Source organism: Micropterus salmoides, unplaced genomic scaffold (genome assembly GCF_014851395.1).
Source record: "Micropterus salmoides isolate LMB-PRFRI ecotype aquatic unplaced genomic scaffold, ASM1485139v1 Ms_hic_scaffold_16, whole genome shotgun sequence".
NCBI lineage: Eukaryota > Metazoa > Chordata > Actinopteri > Centrarchiformes > Centrarchidae > Micropterus > Micropterus salmoides.
Window position 1 is genome coordinate 9,827,766 of NW_024040707.1, and position 21,328 is coordinate 9,849,093.

General features: G+C 39.4%; 1 protein-coding gene and 1 long non-coding RNA gene across 5 annotated transcripts; one reads left to right on the forward strand and one right to left on the reverse strand.

The window, feature by feature from the left end:
* The first annotated feature begins 6,360 nt into the window (after positions 1-6,360).
* On the forward strand, positions 6,361-19,334 carry LOC119905373 (protein-serine O-palmitoleoyltransferase porcupine-like). Of its 4 annotated transcripts, XM_038722334.1 has the most exons (19): positions 6,361-6,692; positions 6,810-6,903; positions 7,938-8,088; positions 8,211-9,327; positions 11,684-12,070; positions 12,858-13,000; positions 13,109-13,301; positions 13,456-13,499; positions 13,661-13,842; positions 13,953-14,083; positions 14,169-14,189; positions 14,493-14,507; positions 14,611-14,736; positions 14,825-14,925; positions 15,057-15,133; positions 15,241-15,304; positions 15,510-15,595; positions 17,082-17,192; positions 17,582-19,334. In XM_038722334.1, exons 6-19 carry the CDS (start codon positions 12,865-12,867, stop codon positions 17,681-17,683), a joined length of 1,389 nt encoding a protein of 462 aa, XP_038578262.1. In that variant the 5' UTR covers positions 6,361-6,692; positions 6,810-6,903; positions 7,938-8,088; positions 8,211-9,327; positions 11,684-12,070; positions 12,858-12,864; the 3' UTR covers positions 17,684-19,334. The 4 variants fall into 4 exon arrangements, with proteins under 4 accessions (XP_038578262.1, XP_038578263.1, XP_038578261.1 ...); XM_038722335.1 differs by lacking the exon at positions 14,493-14,507; XM_038722333.1 differs by lacking the exons at positions 12,858-13,000; positions 13,109-13,301; positions 13,456-13,499; ... (9 more) ...; positions 17,082-17,192; positions 17,582-19,334 and having other exon boundaries at positions 6,403-6,692; positions 11,684-12,069.
* A 437-nt stretch (positions 19,335-19,771) lies between these two features.
* LOC119905375 lies at positions 19,772-21,303 on the reverse strand. The gene is made up of 4 exons (XR_005444812.1): positions 20,425-21,303; positions 20,249-20,280; positions 20,084-20,153; positions 19,772-19,853 (listed from the first exon to the last, which is right to left on the reverse strand). It is a non-coding gene; the product is annotated as an uncharacterized LOC119905375 (long non-coding RNA).
* Positions 21,304-21,328: the final 25 nt, after the last annotated feature.

Here is a 21,328-nt window from a genome sequence, read left to right on the forward strand (position 1 = left end):
GTATCAGTGTGCAGGCACCAACACCACCAGGTAGCAACACGCCCATATCATACTGCCAAGTGTCAAACACTGCAGTGATAAGCCTTGGTCATAATGCTTGAAGCCAGCATGAATACTGGTCATTTTGATTGGCGAAAGAAAAAGTATAGAAATTGAATTTTTGGAATATGTATATTTTAGCTGTTAAAATAGGGACTATTATTTGCCCACTTGTGAACAAAATCAGTGAGGGATTGGCCTGCATCTGCCCCCCCAACTGTCTCTTCTTTCTCCTCTCCTCACCCAAAACAAGCCACCCATTCACTCACATCCCACCCGCCCTTCTTATATTTTCTTTCTTTTTATATTCTCTCCTCAATCTCCTCTTTATTTTCCTTCCCCTTTATTTTCCTTCCCCCTCTTCTTTCCCTTCACTTAGATTGACATGTGGAGGGTGAAGAAGAGGGTAATTAAAATGGGGATGCTGTGCACTGAAATGAAGCCAGTACAAAGACACACCTCATCCATGAGAGATGAAAATATGAATGGATTAAAAAAGAATGAGTGTGTTGTAATGCCACAGAAACAGGTAAACAATATTTTGTTTCAGGTGTTATCTCATCAAATGTTTCTTACATAGCTGACTTTAGTGACCCAACTACCCCTTTCTCGCTCACACACACCCACACTCACACAGCCGCAGTACAGAGCGTTGATTGATGTGCATGGCTCCAGGACAACTAAGGAAACAGGTGAGATAGTGCTCACAAAAAAGAAGAGGGGAATCAGATCCCAGAAACTGTACCATGGTAACTGCAGAGAGAGGGATTGGCAAGACCAGGGAGGGTGCAGATGGAGGAGTCACCTTGAGGGAGAAGAGGGGAAGGAGGGAGGGAAGGGACACCGTGGCAATGCCAATTTATTTCTTTTCAGGTCACAAGCTTGTAGATATTGAGAAACACACTCGAGGAGCAATTAAGCTGTGTCCTGATGTGGAGTATAGAAGTCGTGATCGTATAAAAAAGGTCCTAACATATGATAACCACGAGACAAAATCCTGCAATCCTGGGAGGATCTTTACAGGTGTCAGCTTCTGTTTCATGTTCATTCATGTCTGTTTGTGGCACATAACACAGCAGGTCTGTTCAGTGGTGACTAAACACAGGAGTCAGTAGGTCTTTCTCTCAGTAGAGGTACGGGTGGAAATGAAATAATATTGATTTAACTCTCAGACGCAGCTTTACAGATTGATTTTCATACCAGAACATTAGGGCACTCCATGGGAAGTCAAAATAGCATTTATTCACAACAGTGCTGTTCTCAGGCTCACCTGGGTTACTGTTTATCACAGCTACAAATTGAGGTTTGAGCTCTGCAGTTAGATATTTTAGAAGGACTCAAATGTGGAAGATTGATTGTTTTTATAAAGTCAGATAATGTACATTTTGACATGAACTTCCAGTTTGTTTTAAATGGTTCTTTTTAAAATCAGGTGTTAGGTTTGTCAGATGTTATTTTTGCAATCCTAAAACCAGAGGAAACCCTTTCCCCTTATTAAACAACAGTGACATCTATTGGTGGAGTACTGACACATACTCAAAGGATAAATATGTTGATTTTCTGTATTTTTCTTAATGTCAACAAATCCAATGAAAAGACCAAAACCAACAATGGATTGATCTGTTATATCTTTCATCTGTGCCATAGATCTTCACCTCCCAAAACCATTAAAAACACATCAATGAGCCACACCATATAGCAGTGGGTAGCATGTTCATTCATTACCATTAACACAGTTACTGTTTATTTTGAGTCAGTTCCACACACACCGTCCTGCTGTCATAAATATTTACAAGAGTGTCAAACCCACAGATGAAAATAGTCCCCAACAAACACACTATTTACTCTCACTTGAGTAGTATCTGCTGACAACTAAAGTGCTCAGCTGTTTTGAAAAATAAAACTAGGCCGTTTTTTGGGATTTCTGTCTTTAGTTTGAACAAATGGGCTTAGGGCTGAGAGCCACAGACAAGCTGGGGAAGTCAGAAAGCATGTATTTTTGGGGAGATGCCATGCAAACAAATCAAAACTCCAACTGATGAGCTGAGATGTTACAATACAACTTTCTCCAACAACCACGGTTTCTTTTTCACAGCAGACATTTTGACTTGTCATAGCAGGAAAAGCACTGGTATTTAATGTATTATTTAAACAGTGATGGGTCTGGTCTATCCAAGTGTCCCAGTAATCATCATTTATTTTATAATTTACATGTGTGCTTTTCCTGCTTTGATACATCAAAATGTCTTTCATGAAAAAAGCCTATTACAACTAATTAATAATAACAATAACATTCACAAAACCCTAGTAGTAAAGAATGAATAAGGAACAAATAAGGTACTAACTACTTAACGGATAGCTAATATCTACTTCCTGGATTCCTGATAAGTTACTTAACAGACTGTTGAAGAGACTGTCCTGATTAACTCTGAGTCAGCTGCTTAATGGCATATTATTTCCATTACTGCACTGCATTACTTTGATCCTCCATTGTGAGCAATTCTGGAACTAATTGTTATCTGTTTGCAAATTAATTTTTAGTTTATTCCTTAGTAATCAATTAATAAATATTTAGGATTATGTGTACTTCACTGTACAGTGTTACCATGAAAGGCTAAGAAGGAGAAAACTCAAAGCAGGCTAAAGCCAGTATTGTACCAACAATAACTAAGAAGGGAGCATTCTTGATGAAAAAAGGTTTTACTTCAGAAAGTAACTGTACATGTCTGACTGTGTTTTAAACTAAATTGAGATATTTTGTGTTTTTGATTGACCACTGGAATGAAGCTGTTAAATATAAAGACAGAACAGTAAGTGTAATACTACAAGTGAGAGTATGAAAACAGAAGAATAACTGGCAGCTATTTGGGCAGAGATGAAGCACCAGCCAAAGCTAAATACCCTCAAGACAGCAGAGGAAAATATTACCGATATTAAGTACAGTGTACTTCACACAAAATAATCTTCTGTCCTAATTACTACCATCACTTTGCGGGTTGTTACTTGGTCACAACATAGGGGCCATTGCAGCTGTGGGAGTATTAGGAATGTGTTTTAGTAGTGGCTCTGCAGAGGAAACCCTTAAATGGTGAAACGCCTCATATTTTAAAGTGCCCTTGACTGTATTTGTGAAGATGCACCAGATTTGCTACACTGATTATTGACAATTATGTCAGGAAAACATTTGCTGAGAAGACCAAGGACACTCCACTTCTTGAGTGAGGACAAATGAAACAAACATTGATTGGTACTAATTGAAGAGCACACGCACACATACACACACACACACACACGCACACACACACACACACACACACACATAAACACACTGCACTTTTCTATTTTAACTGAAAATTTTGCAATAAACTACTTCAGAGAGAATGAAAAGTATCATTTAAAGTATGCTGTGCCTTCTGATGTCCTACAAAACAATTTCAGTCTGCACATTGTTACATAAAAGCATGCTTATTTGTTTAATTTCTGTCATCATTACCCTCTGTCACACTTACAATCCATCCTAGTGAAGTGTAGATTAATGTGTGTAGGTGATGCAAAATCAATTTTCATATAATTTTGAGGAACACCACCAAAAGTGGTGTAGATTATTTTATATAAGTCTTCAAGAGCAAAAGACATGTATGGGATGGACACACTCATGCTAAAACAAATAGGTCAGTCAATTATGGGTCCACTAACACATATCATTAATTTGTCACTAGATCAAGGGAAATTTCCTGAGCCATGGAAACTTGCTAGTGTCATTCCCATATTTAAAGGTGGTAACTCCCTTCTTACATCTAATTACTGACCTATTAGCATTTTGCCAACAGTATCTAAAGTTTTTGAAAAACTGGTTGCTAAACAAATCACCAATCATCTTAATTGCAGTTATTTTCCTTTGCACTCAATGCAGTTTGGATTTAGGGCTAATCATTCTACAGAGACAGCAACATGTTATTTTTTGGAAAAGGTTAAATCAAATATGGACAAAGGAGGGATAGTGGGAGCAATCTTTTTAGACCTTCGTAAAGCATTCGATACAGTTAACCATTCAGTTTTACTGCACAAACTTCATGCATTTAATTTTTCCTCCAAATTCATTAGCCTCATTAATTCATACATTTCATCTCGTTCACAAAGTGTAAGAATTGACCAATATAATTCTGCCCCCTTACTATTATCAACTGGTGTTCCACAGGGTTCAATTATAGGTCCAATTCTTTTCAGTTTATACATTAACGATTTACCATCTGTGTGTAAGAACTGTGACACTTTGATGTATGCAGATGACACAGTTATCTTGGCCCATGGAAAATCCACAGAGGAAGTTGCCTCAAAACTGACAGAGGCCGTGTCACTGATCTCAACCTGGCTTGAGCAATCCTGTCTGCAATTAAACATATCCAAAACATTTACCATGTTCTTTTCAAAAAACAATATAAATATAAAACCTGAAATTTTAATATCTGGAGAAAGATTACAGGTCGTCACAGATTACAAATATTTAGGATTTCAATTTCAAAACTCACATCAAAAAAGTTAGTAATAGGATTAAGTTCAGTCTAGCAAACTTCAGATTCATCAGAGATTTCCTTTCAACTGAAGCTGCTAAATCATATTTCTTTTCCATGATTTTATCCCACATAACATATTGTTTAATAAGCTGGTCCAATACTCACTCTACAACAATGAAACCATTACATTTAGCTGACACTTTTATCCAAAGCGACTTACAATTGCTATACATGTCAGAGGTCGCGCAACTAGGGGTTACGTGTCTTGCTCAGGGACACAATGTTAGATGTCTCACAGTGGGAATCGAACCCAGGTCACCCACACCAGGCAAGCATTTTATCTATGCGCCATCACCACCCATTAGAAACATTATACAAACAAGCATTAAAAATACTGGATAAAAAACCATACCATTACCACCACTGTAGTATTCTGAGGAAATATCAGTTACTTACCTGGGACAATCTCATTAAATTCAAAAACATCTGTTTAATTTATAAAATCAGACATGGTTTAGCACCTCCTCCACTATTTGATTTTATTTTACTACCGATGAAAATTAGCACTTTTTAGCTAACTCGGGTACATTTACATTGTTTTAATGTTGATTAATGTACACTGTCCCCTTTCAAATAAAGAAATAAAGAAAGAATGAAAGATATACAGTCATACCAATAATTGTGTCCCTATAATACATGGGGTGACAAATGTTGATAGTGTAAGGACTAACTTAGATCTTGTGGTGTCCGACAAATAATGCTGCGATGATGTGTTGAGAAGAAACCCGCTTGACACTGTTCTTGATCATAAAAGTTTATTAAATCAAGGAGTTCAGCATCAATTACAAGCTCTGCAGCAGCTTGGAGAGTGACCCAGCCCGATGGCCACTCTGTCTCTCTGTACATCAAGCAAAGCTTATATAGGATATGTTTAGGTATCTATTAGGTACCATAGAGGGGTTTGAGTCTGCAAAATAAAAGGTCAAACCCATAGAAGGGTACAGTACTATTCTGAGGTAACAAAACAAGGGGTTAGAGGTCAAATTCTATAGAAGGGTTCAGTCCGTAGAAGGTCACTGACCCTCTGTCCTGCTGCTATAGTGCTATTTTGAACTGTTATGAGTCAAATGCACAAATATTGGATACTACAATCTTTCTGACAGAATCCTGAATCTAAATCACATCTGAATCACAGCTATCATAAATGTTGACTCTCTCTGTATCTGTGTAGGGCCTAGTACTTTTTTTCTTTGATTAAGTGTGATAAAACGTTTGCAAGTATCCAGGTCACAGAATCTAACGGATCACAGAATACGGTGTAACGCCAGTGTAACACAGGTGTTATGCCAAGTTTTTGAACGTTTAGGGTCGTTAATATTTTATTACACTTAATAAAAGTAGCATTCATTGAGATTCAGCTTAAAGTGTGCTGATTGCCACGTTTGATCAATGAGCACAGCAAAGTGTCTGAAAAGGACCTTAAGAGGTGGATGCATAATTCGACAGAACAGATGTTGTAGGCTATCTGCCGAGATTTGCATCCACCTCTTTTCTCAGCATAAACGAGCATACCAGCCGCGAGTGGATGCAGTTCTCGGCAGGCAGGCAGACTTCGGCACAACACCGGCCAGCAGGGGTCCTCGGTGCACTGTGTGGTGGTCGTCACTTTGCCAAACAGAAAGAGACACAGCAACATTCTTATTGAAAAACACAACAACAGTCCGCCAGGGCCGACGTTTTTACCTGAAAAGTAAAATACAATAGATATACTGATATGCATTGTTGTTTAGCCCTTGTTTAACGTTAACCGTTAAATCAAACGGTACTGAGTCTTTACATAAGGATGCGCGCGCGTCTTGGCAACGGAAGTAGAATTTTGCTGCTGCCGATAACTTCCTTAACCGAAGCTAAGCACTGAATCTAAACTGTTTTCAAGCAAAATGTCGGCTTGTTGCGTGTCTGGCTGTAAAAATCGACATTCGTCGACCAGCAAACTGAAACTTTACAGAATACCGTCTGGATATCGGCCGTTTCAGGCCAACCGGAGACGTTTATGGCTACAAGCGATCCAACAAGCGAACGGCAGCACCGAGGAACTCAAAGGAAATGCTCGTATTTGTGGCGCTCATTTTATATCAGGTAAGATAACCACGCTTTTATTTTACTAAGTCTATAACAGCTAGCGGAGTTATTCGTTTATGTAGATAGATTTGGTGGGAAATGAGGCGTAACTCTGAACCTTTTTATGTTTTGTAGGGGAAGCTTCCATGGACCACGACAGTCCTGACTTTGTGCCTTCTGTGTTTTCATGCACTAAACAGCGAGCGAACGCCAAAAGAAAATTTAAAAGGTAAGAAATGTAAATTAATGTTGTTAGCTAGATAGCTCTTTTTAAGTTTGTGAGTTGATATATCATCTGTGTAGAAATAACGTTACTGTAAATTGTTATTGTATTATGTAACTAGTGTGCTAGCTCCAGTTTGTGCCTCTGACCTGAGATCCACAAACAGGGGCTAGTAATGTAATGTTGTGTGCTGGCTGGCAAAGCAGCAGTAGGAAAACATAAGAAAAGCTTACATTAGGCTGCCATGAATATAGAATTTCATTTTATATTGTACTTCCTTCCCTTATGTGTTATTACTTAAGTCTTGCTCCTTGTCTTTTGGTCGGGAGGTCATTAGACTTAAAGACAAAAAGGTTTTCTTGTAGATATGAAACAAATAGTTGATCAATTCAGTTGTCAATTGACAGTCAATAACTAAGAACTATTTAGATCATCATTTCAGTAATTTTTTCAAGCAAAAATGTTAACAGCAGTCTCTGGTTTCAGCTTGATAAGTCAAATGATTTCTTCATTTAAACTAATTATTTTGGGGTTTTGGCCTGCTGAGTCAAACAAATCAAGCTCTTTTAAAACGGCACCATAGGAAATTTTACAAATTTCATATTTTACAATTTCTGACATCAGATTGAGAAACAATTGGCAGATCAATTGATAATTGTAAATTGCAGCCCTGTTTTCATGGTACTTGATGTCTTGCACATGCTGGGAGATAACATGTTCTAAAGTAGAAATACTATGATTCTCAGTTATTTACATAAATTATTTACACCTAGCCACTACACTTCAATATAAGCTTCTCTGCCATAGTTGAACAGACATTGTACAATTTGGTCAGTACACTTTATAGTTCATGGATAATTATGCAGTGCAGTAGCCCCGCTTTGTGCATTGTTACAGCCTTGCTGCACTAATGTCTCTCCATCGCAAGATGTTAATGCTCACCATCTTTATTCCCTCCTAGTCCGCTTTGACAAACAGATATATATGTGACACATTAATTGAGTGTTCAGATCAATTTATTTTCACAATTTTTTTCAAAGGTTTTATGGCCGTAGAAAAAGGCGGCGGCGTGCAGCAAATGTGAAAACAGCGGAAAAAACTACTCCACCTAGGGCTGATTCTCCTATGGACCTCCAGTCCCCTGTTTTGATGGAAGAAGCACAGACACCATCAGCTTCATCAGTGCCAAAGGTAGCAGCTCCTACTGGTTAATTCTGCATTTATTTTTTGCTTTTAGAAAACATACATCAGTATATTTTACTCAGATGATTGTGTTTAGAAGGCATAAAAGTTTGTTTGTGTGCGTTTCCTAGGAAGGACAAACACTGGTTAAAGACGCTGAGACTGAAACCAAAACAGTCAAATCACAAACAATATCCAGCCCAAACAAGGCGTCACCATCATTTAAAGCACCAGCAGGCTTCCCAAAGCTAGACAAAAGGATTCCCATTTTGCTCCTAAAACCTGTGTTTGCACCAGCAAGTGGGTATCGGTGTGAACTGTGCAATCAGAATTTCACCAGTGTTTCACAGCTGCTTAAACACAAACCGCTGCATAAAGAAGAAAAGTCCTTTACCTGTGAAATATGTGGACAGGTCTTCACCAGTCAGGCAGATTTCACTGAGCACCAGCGTGTTCATGAGCCTTCCTTTCCGTGCAACATATGTGACCGATCGTTCACCACTAGTCATAACCTCAAGCGTCATAAACTCCTGCATGTCAAAGATGGCAGGAAGTGTCCCAAGTGTGGTGTACTCTTCTGCCAACGTCATAAACACATTTTATTCCTGCCACAAGCTGAGTCTCTAACTAAGTCTGAGCAGGATTCCTCCATCACTGAGCCACAAAATGAAAGCAGTAATTTGATGCCAGAAAACAGTCTGCCGGAGAAGCCTGAGGCAAGCCAGACGGCAGACCTGAATGACGATGCGCAGAGCACCATGACACCAACACCTACTGCGCATACTGTTTTGCCAAAACCTGGACCTTTATCCAAGACCCATAAAGCCCTACCTCCTGCCTCGCACACTAGAATCTTATCAGAAATCCCTATACCAGTGTTGATAAAACCTTCCTCTGTGCCACGTCCACCCCGGCCAGTACCTGGGTACCCAAGGAATCCAGGCACCTCTTCTCAGCTAAGGTCACCCCTGCCCACCTACCCTGCAACCTTCATTCAGCCTCATCTCCCCCAACATCCAGAACTCCCCTCCTCACTGAAGATGTTCTCACCACAGTACCTTACCTCAGCATTACTCAAGGTTACAAGAAATTATGAATATATTTTAAACAAACCAAGAGTTGTTAAGAAGGAGGATATTGTGAAGGAGGAACAATGCGAGCTGCCTCTGATTCCTCCAGATGAGCACAGCGTTAAGCGTGAGAAAAAGGAAAGAACAGCATATGACCTGGAGATTGTACTCTGAAAAGGTAATACTTTTAAAAACAATTAGTGAATGATTCCTGTACTTTGTTTCACTACAACTTAACCTGCCTGTTTGCCTCAGCCGTAATGTTTTACTTTACACTACTACTTATACCAAGACTTGCTCTTCGTATCATAAAGTTAACATTACATTTTCCCAAACACATTGTGTGTGTTTGAAGATATACAGCTAAAACGTTCTACTGCAAATATGCCACATTTTTGCCATCTTTATTGCATGATGTGGTCACGTTTTGTTTAATGTTCTTATGACATATGTATACTGTGAATGTATTGCTGCACACTTTCCTGTTTTTTTGTGTGTTTTTTTTGTCAGTTAGGCCTAATCTTGTTCAGCACATATATATATATATATATATATATATATATATATATATTTTAAGGTAAGTGCCTGAACCCATAATGCTGCTGTTTTTTTTATTTTGTAAGAGTGCTATATTTAGGATGCTGTCACTTCTTGATTACTTTTTCAGTAAATAATACTGTTCTGTAAGATAGAGGGGTGTGTAACTGACCTGCATTGTAAAACTGTGCACCAGGTGACATTTGGACAGGCTATATTCTGTACCTAGTGTGTGGGTTAATAATCAATTTAGTCTGTGAGCAAATGCACATTGCTGCAAATGATATGAATATCATTATCTACCATCATATCTGAAAAGTATTGTCAATTAATTCAGTTTTGCCATCTACCTCAGTGACCGGGAACCACGTAGACAGTGTTTGTTGTTTTATATTATAGAAATATGTTTGCACAGAGAGTGTACTTTTACCCCCATGTATACAAATGTATACAAATATACTGTTAAATTACCAGTATTTGGGATGCACAAGGATTATGTTTTTTAGTTGACTCGTGTGAATTAAAACCCGGAAGTGTCAGAAAGCAAATTGGTGTATTGAGAGGGGGACCCCCCCCAACCCCGATTACAGTAAGCACCTAACCTGGTAAACGGTATGTTAGCAAGACGCTGGTTCCCCACCTGCAGCAGGGCCACTCAGCTGACACTGACCCCCCCCCAAGACTCTGTGTAGTCAAACATATCATATTCACATTACCACATGCATCTTTGGATGCAACACAAGTTAAAAAGCAGGCAACATATCAGCTTGCTGAGAATGTTGTTTATGTGTTATGTGTGTGTTAATGAACTTTATATCCCTTTCTGTCACTACAGTCAGTGGAAGACAATTTTATAACAATACATTTTACCAGAATGTTTTCTTTGCCTTGTGCCTTGGCCACAGTCCTGCAACAGTGTCATTAAAACTCTCAATTTAAACCAAATGAGTTTTCACACTAACAAGAGATAAAATAAATAAACTGCAATGCATCTAAATTGAAATGTAATCTGTACTTGAATATAAATGCAGAAATAAAATGACACTACTTTTAATTCCTGGATTTTTTTTTTTTTTTTACCTAAATATTTTGGTGGGGGTTGAGGAGTTGCGACCAAAAAGGGTCTTCAGATATGTCCTGATGGTGGCACTAGAGGGATTGTTAAATTGACCCAAAACTGTCTGCCTGCTTGTCTTGGACTGACCTCTTATCGGTGTCATATTGCATTAAAATTGCCAGCTTGTTCTGTGAGCTGCGATACAATCCTATTGCAGAAAAAAGCCCACAGTACCATAACAATAAGATGCCTTCACACCTTTATTTGTTGGGGGTTCTGTCACTATATCTGCTTGTGATTGCCAAAGAGTTTTCCTACAACTACTACAGCATGGTGTAGAAGTATAACAATAAGACGGTACAACTTTCTTGCAACCAATCTGTTTAGTAAAATGTTTATTTGGCTGCATAGAATAAATGATTATTTTAGAGTAAAGTAAAGAAATGTTTTCTTAGTGCTTTTTTTAAGCTATAGTACCACTTTCAAATAAAGTACCCCTTATAAGCTCATTAGTTGTGACTAACCTTTATTAATGGTTAATAATATACTAATGTATCTGAACCAAAACAATTTATCAACATTTACAAGTAAAGACTTGATGGTTTGTCCCTTTACACTGTTAATGAAATACAAACATAATTGCAGAACTGGTTTATTACAAAGTGTGAAACTCATGACCCTTTATCAGCGACTTGTAAACATTTCCAACCACACAATTGATGAATTATTTAAAAGTAAGATCCATTAACCTAAATGAATGAGGTGAAACAACAGCCAACCTGGCAACCCAAGCGTTCTTACAAATGGTTTAATGTTGTTTTAATAATGTTTTTTTTTAACAATAAAGAAGCCATTTGTTTCCACTTAAGAAAGCCCACTAAACACAGAGAGCCACGTTGCTAAGGAACACAATTTGCTTTTGTCTACTGTTACCCTACAGTTCATCCCTCCGTAAACCTCTTGGACCACATCTACGAGCCAGATGAGAGTTTGTCTCCCGTCTGATTCCATCTGCACGCTGTACACATCCTATTGGTCAGAACGCACCGGTAATGGTGGGCGATTATTCTGATTGGCCGCTTTGCCTGTCACTTTAGGCCAACGAGAGGCACGATTGGCTGACGTGAGAGTTTTCAGCCTGGCTGCATAGATGACAGGCGGGTGGTGCTGATGCTGTGACAATGGGAGTCATCCAGATAAGCGGCATCTGGACCGAGTGTGCTTAAAACACAGCAGCAGCACACACGCGCGTAATTCACTGTAAAGGGAAAAGAAAAGCAGCTGGGTAGAACCGCGGGGAGGAACCTCCAGCTGCTGCTCTGAAAGGGTAAGTTTTACACTGGAAAACAAACGGACATGCCCGGGGCGTCCAGTTAGCTGTTTCCGACGTGGGGGGCTGGGGAACGGCTCTCAAGTACGTTGGTGACAAAACTAAATCCAGCTGGCTATGTGAAACTGGGTTAGCAATGTCTACCTGTTTTACCCGCATAGCTCTAAGATGCTTTGCTCTGAACGTATACTGTGCTGTTAGTGCAGCGGTTGTAGGAAGACATCTATGAGTCAACTCATCCCCTTGGTCGACTGCATTGCGGAGGGAGCATGCCCTGTAGAAAAGCATGTCTACTAATCTTCATACAGCCCTGTTAATAAGTCTCCAGTACGCCAAAAGCGAAGACTCTTTTATTTGTGCTTTCTCACATCCTGAGATTTCATTCTGACACATCATTATTCCCATAGATCCGGTTTGATATCTGTTAATATCTGATAAAATGTGAATAATTATATATTTAGATTAGCATAAAAATATCCCAGTGTCATCCCTAAAACTCTTGTCATCTATTGCAATGATTTGCACTGATTTGTAGTGAGGTGCTGTGCATGCTGGGATTTGAAGTTTCAGCTGCTGTATGTCTGCTGACTGTGAGTGAGGGATTAAGTGAGCAGTCTGTGCTTGCAAGTTCACTCATGTGTGCCAAAGTGCAGTACACATACAGTATGCTGTACCTATGCATTATAGCCATAGATGTAGTCCTATATGCTGACTCTGGTGAGACAGACACCATTTTTTTGTTGCTGTAAAAATGCAGTATTTGGCTTCCCTCTGCTTTTTAAAGTCTAGTGATGGGAGCGTTCAGCCGCCAGAAGTTTTTCCAGGAGCTTGCACATGGCTGCCTGCTGCCTACAGCTCAGCAGGGCCTGGAGCAGGTATGGCAGCTGCTGGTTATCTGCCTGCTGTGTCGGCTTCTCTGGATGTTGGGTGAGAGTCTTGTTATTTTGTGCCCACTCAGTGTTATTCACCTTTAATTTAGCTTGCATCATCATAATAACCTTTACTATACTTTATTTCTTTTTCTTGCTATGTCAGGCCTCCCCTCTTTTGTCAAACACCTGGGCACAGTAGCAGGAGGTTTCTACTGTCTCTACCTGTTCTTTGAGCTTCATATGATCTGGGTTGTCCTCCTCAGCCTTCTCTGCTACCTCTTCCTCTTCCTGTGCCGACACTCTACCATCCGTGGCACCTTCCTCTCCATCACTGTGCTCATCTACCTGCTGCTGGGGTAAGAGAGTCCTCCTCTGATACCTAACAGCTCAGCAGCACACATCACGTCATGTGTTTGAAGTGAACACTTTTCAAAGTCAGCGTTGCAGTGAAGTTGAATTTGCGATGAGAACGACATCACAACTGAAGCTATTATTATCCAATTTTATCAGAGAGCTGCACATGATGGACACCACCAACTGGCACAAGATGAGAGGTATAGGCCATGGATCTTTTCTGTAGGCAGCAACATTTGACACATTTGAGATAGATAAAAGCAATACATGTGATTGATCTAGGTTTACCTTTATATTCAGCATTGATGATGCTCTTATGTTGAAATCTAGTGACTATTTAAGCACTGCTGCTGTTGTCCAGGTTCACAGATGGTGGTTGCCATGAAAGCCATCTCTCTGGCCTTCGATTTGGACAGAGGTGTTGTGACCAGTGTACCCTCACCCATTGAGTTCATGGGCTATATTTACTTTGTGGGCACAGTCATCTTTGGTCCCTGGATCAGCTTCAACAGCTACAAAGAAGCTTTAGAAGGACGTAAGCTGGTAAGTATGAGACAGTATTTCTTAATAAGGATGGAAGAAGGTGGGGGTTAGGATTATTTAAAAGATTTAGCCGCTAACTGTTCAAATCTTTGGTTCTTTCTTCTTCTCAGAGCTTTTCATGGTTTTTAAAAGTGTCTGTTAGCTGGGTGAAGAGCCAGGTGTGCCTTGTTATTTCCAACTGTGTGGCGCCCTACCTCTTCCCTTATTTCATACCAGTCTATGGAGACAAGCTACTACGCAGGTGAGCGGAACATTGAGATACTCGTAAACAAATTTATGATTGCTTTGAGCTCATCTTCTTTTTTTATTACTTGCTTTGCTTACAGCAAGAAGAGGAGGAAGATCAGGTAATTAAATATCCACCTCAGTGAACACCCTCAACATTGTAGGCATGCCCTCCATATATATTGTATTCTTTAATGCATGCTTATTTTTCTGTTTACCATTTGTGCAACACCTTTACCTGCACGCAAACCCCCACCACCACCCCCGTGCAGCCACATGTTTACTCTCATTTCCTGTTTTACAATCTTATAAAATGTGGTGAGAGATAAATCATCACATGATGAGTCAATAACACATCTATAAGAAATTAATGTATGATTAACATTAACTGCTACACATTCTCTCTTTACCGCGTTGCTTCTCAGAGGTACGCCGGCAAAGTACGTCTTTTAATAATTTATTCATTCATTCAATCGAGTTCGATTTAACTTGAAATTGGAATGTAATATTCGTCTGCTTCTTCTTTTGATGTCACTGCATTAGGTGGTTACTGGCGTATGAGAACACAATGTCTTTCCACTTCAGCAATTATTTTGTTGGTTATTTGAGCGAGACTACTGCTACTCTGGCTGGGGCAGGCTTCACAGAGGAGAAGGAAAACCTCAAATGGTCAGTATAATGGCAGTATAACATAAAGCTTGTTTCTTTTTATTTACATTTTTTTAACAAGCCCCCCTACCCACCTTTTGTTTTGTAGGGATATGACTGTATCCAAGCCACTGAATATAGAGTTTCCCCGCTCGATGGTGGAGGTGGTAACGTCATGGAATCTGCCCATGTCTTGCTTTCTGCACACCTGTGAGTTACAATGTTAACAGTGATTGCTTGATGGCAGCAGCTGTTTTTGCTTTTCGTTCTCATTATGTACAACACAATAATGGCTCATTTAAACAGACACTCTCAGGCAAGCTGATGCTCTCATCTCACAGATGTTTTTAAAAGTGCTCTGAAATTTGGGACGTTCTCCGCTATCATGGTGACATATACAGCCAGCACCCTTCTGCATGTGAGTACTATGTGGAAATCTTACATAAGCAAGTGTGCCTACTCTGTACTGCTGTGTGTCTGTTTCAACTAGTGGACTGTTCTGATTCTAACTCTTGTGTCTGGTAGGGTTTGAGTTTTCATCTGGGTGCAGTACTAATATCTCTTGGGTTCATCACATACATTGAGCATGGTGAGAGTCTGCCTAATGTTATCTCTTTTCCACATTAGAACCTTTCCATTTAGACAAGGTGCTTAGCTTTGCAGTAATGGTTAATTGCACCCGCTAATATACACTGTTTCTGTTCACTGCAGTGCTTGTAATTTACCTCTTATGGTTGAAAAGGAACTCTTCCTCTGGCTCCTTCTTTATACTTTGGTCTTGTTTTGTATTTCAGTGTTGCGGAAGAGGCTTGCAGCAATTTGTAATGCCTGCGTGCTGTCAAAGAAATGTCAGCCAAACTGTGCTCACCGGAACAAAAAGGTAATATGAACCTTTCTCTTACTTCTCCCTCCTGTCAGCGGGCTCTTTAGGTTTGTGTGAATGTTAAAGAAATAGTAAATGTGCTTATTTGCAGAAAGTTAGTTAGATCAGTACTCGCATGTCTCTGAATATGTATGCTATATGTACACTAAATAAGCGGCACGGTGGTGTAGTGGTTAGCACTGTCGCCTCACAGCAAGAATGTCGTGGCTTCAACCCCGGTTGCCCCGGCCTTTCTGTGTGTGTTTGCATGTTCTCCCCGTGTCCGCGTGGGTTCTCTCAGGGTGCACCGGCTTCCTCCCACCATCCAAAGACATGCAGGTTAAGTTAATTGTCCTTAGGTGTGGATATGAGTGGTTGTTTGTCCTGGCCCTGCCAGGACAACAATGGACTGATGACCTTTCCAGGTTGTACCCCGCCTCCAGCCCCCCGTGACCCTGTACGCAGGATAAGGGTACACTAAATACGTATGTTAAATATGTATGCTCAATATACATACTAAATACAGTATAAAGCTAGAGCCAGGAAACAATTAGTTTAGCTTAGCATAAAGACTGGAAGGCGGAGGAAAAAGCTAGCTGTAATGGTTTTATCTCTTTATATTTAGAGTACAGACATGAGAGTTGAATCGATATTCTCAACTAGCTTTCAGCAAGAATTTATTTACCAAAATGTCAAACTAGTCCTTTTAAAAAAAAAAGTTAATGCATCTCCATCTCCTATTTTTTAGGTGTTTTCTTTTATTTCTCTTTAGTTATAGTTAATCACAGTTTTTGTCTTTCTTTTTTTTTAAATAAATGTTGAACACACTGCACAAATAGGAATCTCTATTCTGACCACAGGCCTGTGGTGTTTTGTACATTTTTTTGTACATATTCTGGTTTTCTTCCAACTTTTTTATGTGTGCAAATGGCCAATGCACTGGCATTGCTGGCACATTCGTTCAGAGCAGGAGGTGCTCAAAGGGTGCCTACCTAGTAACTCTTCTGGCCTAATTAACATTCAGAAAAAAATGTGTATTTTTACTCTGCATATATTTCAAAATATGAAAGCTAAACACCTTATATTTTCCCCCTTTGATTTAGCCTATCATAAGAAAAGCAATAAACTTCCTCAGCAGGCAAAGTGACATATTCATATTAGAAAACACAAGAAATAGTCTAATCATTAAAAAGATATACCTAATATAAAGCAGTGTGGACATCAGGTTTTAATGCCAGAAAAAAAAAACAATTGCAGAAGTTCAAATACAGCAGCCCCATAGGTCTGCCTTGCGCTGTCAGTTGATATATTTTGGGAGTTTACTGGCAAGGTGCCCAGAAAAAAATCCCTTATGTTATATTGGTTACACACATCAAGAGCAGCGGGGAAGGGGAATAATGATTTATGCCAAGAAAAAGCAGCCTGCAACATACTGCTGTCCATTCCCATCACAATTTCGACAATGATAAAATGGTGCCCAATGCTTGTCTCACTCTCTCTGCAGGAGCTATGGGTGTATATGATTAACATAGCATTCAGCGCATTGGCAATACTCCACCTGACGTACCTGGGCTCTGTGTTCAACTCCAGTGTGGACTATATGGAGGAGGATGAGGTGAGGTCACAACATGTTTAGAAGAGTATAGGCAACTACATTTATACAAGTCAAATTCATTTTATTTATGTATTAATGGGGGGGGGGGACATCTCTTCCAGGATGTACAAATATGCAATAAATGTCATGTGTACAGAATAGACAAACATAAAAATACACCCTGTACTAATAAAATGTACAGTGCGCACTATGTGATACACAGACATGTGAAATGCAACCTTAACCGGCGGTATTGGAGTTCAAAGGACAGAGTTGTAGTGTCATATAATTATTTTTTGTATAGTTCTAAATCTGTTCAGAAAATAAGAACAAACAAATGTTGAATCCTATTTTCTGTGTAAATGTTTTTATGACCGTCGGGCTTACATAGTATGTATTGCCCCCTACAGGACGATATAACCCATCATACCATTCAGAAGTGGTCAGAGCTGAGCTGGACAAGCCACTGGGTCACATTTGGATGCTGGATACTGTACCGACTCATTCTCTAATGATAAGAGACAGAGAAATAGAGAAAGTGAAGGAAGCAATAATGAGATTTGTAAGGCTGGTTCTCCACTCCTGCACTGTGACTTTATTCTGCATCAGACCGAAGAGAACTGAATCAACATGTATACAACAATAAACCAACACGCAGTGCTCAGGTTGCGCCGCATGTTGGCTGGGTAATCTATTATTCTAACCTGCTGGGGACTAGTTTTGATATCCATGAAATGATAGCCCGCTCCTCCCTCCCTTTCCCCATATCACATCCTTTTCATCTGAGCCGAAGTTGTCAAGCCCACATGTTGTGACAGCAGTTACCGATGTCTTACTGTGAGTCAGAATCAATATCTATCAGCATGGTGGAGATCTGCTGCTCCTTTCTGCGGACACACGATAGAGCCCGTTATCTAGGTTTCATCGTCGACTGCAGCAGATGCACTCCTGATGAGGTTTCACCACACCTCAAGTGTTTTACAATCTTATTTTTATGTTTGAAGGATAAGGCTGCTGATATTCTATGTGGTTGTATTATTTTCAACAAATCCCATGAAAAGACCAAAACCAACAATGCGTTAGTCTGTCCCTCAATGCTCTCTGACTTCCTGTCTTGTGGTTCTCAGCCCCAAATCCATTATATATGCTTACATCTGAATAATTTACTGAAACAGCTAGGCACTGTAGTTTTTAACAAACGTTTCTCAAAAAAGAGTACTCATGCTCTTGTGAGTGTACATATAGCAGCAGGACGGTGTATGTGGGTCTGACTCAAAATAAACTACAGTGCCTACGTACATTGTGATGAAACATGTCATGAAGTGCAACACTTATTAGTTGAATTAATTCATTGTTGCTTTTGGTCTTTTGTTGGCAATAAGAAAAGTATTGAATATCGCCAGGCTAATCCTGAGCATGTGTAAGACAACAAATGGTTTACTTTTGAATGAAAAAAGCACAGGTTAATGGTTACAAGGCAGCAATTATAATGTCGCCAATCTTTTGTGAATTTTAGATAGAAGAAAATGAACCCGTAAGTCTGTAAATTATTTTTTGTGGTGAATTTTCCTAATGGTGTTTGTATTTTGTTTTGTGTTATTATAATAATTTCCTTTAAATTAAACTCGTTACCTTTTGTCTAGAAAAGGTCCAATTAGTATTTGTGAACATTTGAAACACTCTTCAGTATTGAAAATAAAAGTTTAGAATCAGGGTATTCCACATGTGTTAGTGGGGAAAAACGTTTAAACTTCTCTGCCAATTTATTATTAGATGAAATGATACAGTAAACTATATTAAATATTTATCCTTAAGAACATATTTTTATTACACTGCTGCTTTTAATGATGCATTTATGTAATTGTAGAAAGAATCAAATGAGCATCTGTATGAGGTTGTGGTCACATTTTGTCTATAGCTTTCTTAAATCTAGAATCAAGGGATTTGCTTCTTGACTAGGATGTAGTGTTTTAGATTAAAGCCTGAATGTTTGTTCATGCCTGAGAGTGCTCAGTCTCTGCCGACTTAGTGCCACTCAATCCAACAAGTGTAAGAGTATTTTAAATAGTATTCTGATATTTACGTTATGCCAACTTTTCTCCCTGTAAATGTGAAGGCACTGACACACCTGTGATATTTTTATAAAATTTTACATGAAACCTGGATCGCCGTTTTTGTTTAATTCAATGTGGAAAAAATTCTGAGAAGATGTGAAATGTCAGGATATAAGGTATAAATAGAAGTAAGATACACATGGACTGATGTAAGAAATGCTTGTTTATTTGAATTATTATTTACAAGAAGGATGTATGAACTGATAGTCAATCATGGTATGAGGGTGAGTCAGAGCAATTGTCCGGTTTAACCTGGAGTCTGTTTCTGAGCATCCAATAAGCCAGAAGATAGCGTGGGGAAGGGGACAGAAGGGGGAGGAACAGAGGTTGAACAACAGATGGTGATGGATGGAGATCAGGTTCACTTTCTACCTCTGTGAGAGGTGAGCAGATGCTGTATTGAAAGACCGCACAACAGCCCAGTCTGCAGGCTCACGGGAAAAGTGTGGCGCACTCAGCCCTGCTTGCTCCGGGGGCTGCCATTTTTACGACGGCAGGACCCCAGCAGTGTCTCCAAAGCCATCTTCACAAATGCCTGGAAGTTATTGCTTCTCTCCCTTCGGCTGTCCTGCGAGGGGATGAAACACAGACAGATACCTTCACTGGGGACACAGCAATCACAGCACCTCATTTCCACACTGTGTGCCAGACATAGCGAATATATCTCAAACCACTGAAGGCTTTTAACAATCTTGACAACAAAAATGTTTCTTTCTCAACTTGGAAATCATGTAGTCTGCACAGATTTTATTCACTGGGTTAAAATAAAAAAAATGTAGGTTTTATATAAATGTTTACCTCCTTGCTTCTTGTTATCGTCTCCTTTCTGATCACCTTTCTTCGGCTGCTCTTTAGGACTCTGAGGTTGCTGTGAAATTAAAGCCAACATAAATAAATTAACAAAAATGTACATATTGAGAAGAAAATCTGGATTTTGAAGTAGTGTAGTAACGGTTTTATTACCTTGGTAGCTGACTTCTTGTCCGACTTATTACCTGAAAATAGTGGACACACTCAGTTACTCTCTATCAAAATTAGTCATCTAATCTTTATGTCATTGAACATGTAGCTCTTCTGTTATCCAGATAAATGAAACAAAACTATTTTGTAGACATACATTTTTGTTTCACATTGCTTACCTTTTGTTCCTGGCATTTTGGCTGTGCTCCAGAGTCAGTAGCCTACTGATTTTGAGAATGCAGTGCTTAATGTGGTGTTGAACTCGGTCATTTATGGCCCGTGCTTGTGAATGGCTCTGTCACTGGGGCCCCTTCGAGAAAGAGCACCATGAACAAGCAAAGAGCCCTGTCAGCTGAGCAGCATGCCCCACAGCTCTGCAGGTCTTTGCTGAGCCAGGCGAAACCTCAGAGCTGACCTTGTAATACTGCCATTGTGAAGCCACTGGAACTGTGTGTTCACCTATTGTCCATGACAAGAAAGCGTTTTCATCATGTTACCAGTGATGTGATAGTGTTTGCTTTTGTAAATTGTCTACTAAGTCAGGGAAAACTTTCTGTCATGTTGATCAGCCATATTAGAACGTGGATAAAGGATTAGGATTTTGTCCTGAAAAAACAAAATGAGAAGATTTTGTTGTTAGAAGGTATTACTTTTTAAGAGTGTAACAGTCAAACATTCAGCTAATCTGCTTCATCAAGACTGGGTAAGAAGCTAATAGAGAGACTAGATTTTCAGGACCTTTTTAAGAGAAAAAAAAAGGATAATTATGAGAAGACGTTGTTGTTACATATGACTACACTAAATTAGCAATCAGAATTGTCAGCACTGAGTGGAGGATAATAGCAGGGATCATTAAGTGGGGCTCAGATTTGCCAACCTTTGCATTCTTCATTGTGTGGACTTCTAGGCTAAAATATTGCTAATATTAACCTATTGATTATTTTGCCCCTTGAGAACCGCTGTGGTCCCTAAAGGCACCACTCCTACTATGCAAATGACTTTGTGCATGTGTGTAGGTGGGGTTGGAGGACGGTAAATGGAATGTTGTAAAATTTGTGAAATGTAATTTCTGTCCTATTAAAC

Coding starts and splice junctions, on each gene's coding strand:
- LOC119905373 (XM_038722333.1), top strand. CDS start 6,494: ATGTCGGCTTGTTGCGTGTCTGGCTGTAAAAATCGACATTCGTCGACC. Junction 6,693..6,809: donor TGGCGCTCATTTTATATCAG/GTAAGATAACCA, acceptor TATGTTTTGTAG/GGGAAGCTTCCATGGACCAC. Junction 8,089..8,210: donor CAGCTTCATCAGTGCCAAAG/GTAGCAGCTCCT, acceptor TGCGTTTCCTAG/GAAGGACAAACACTGGTTAA.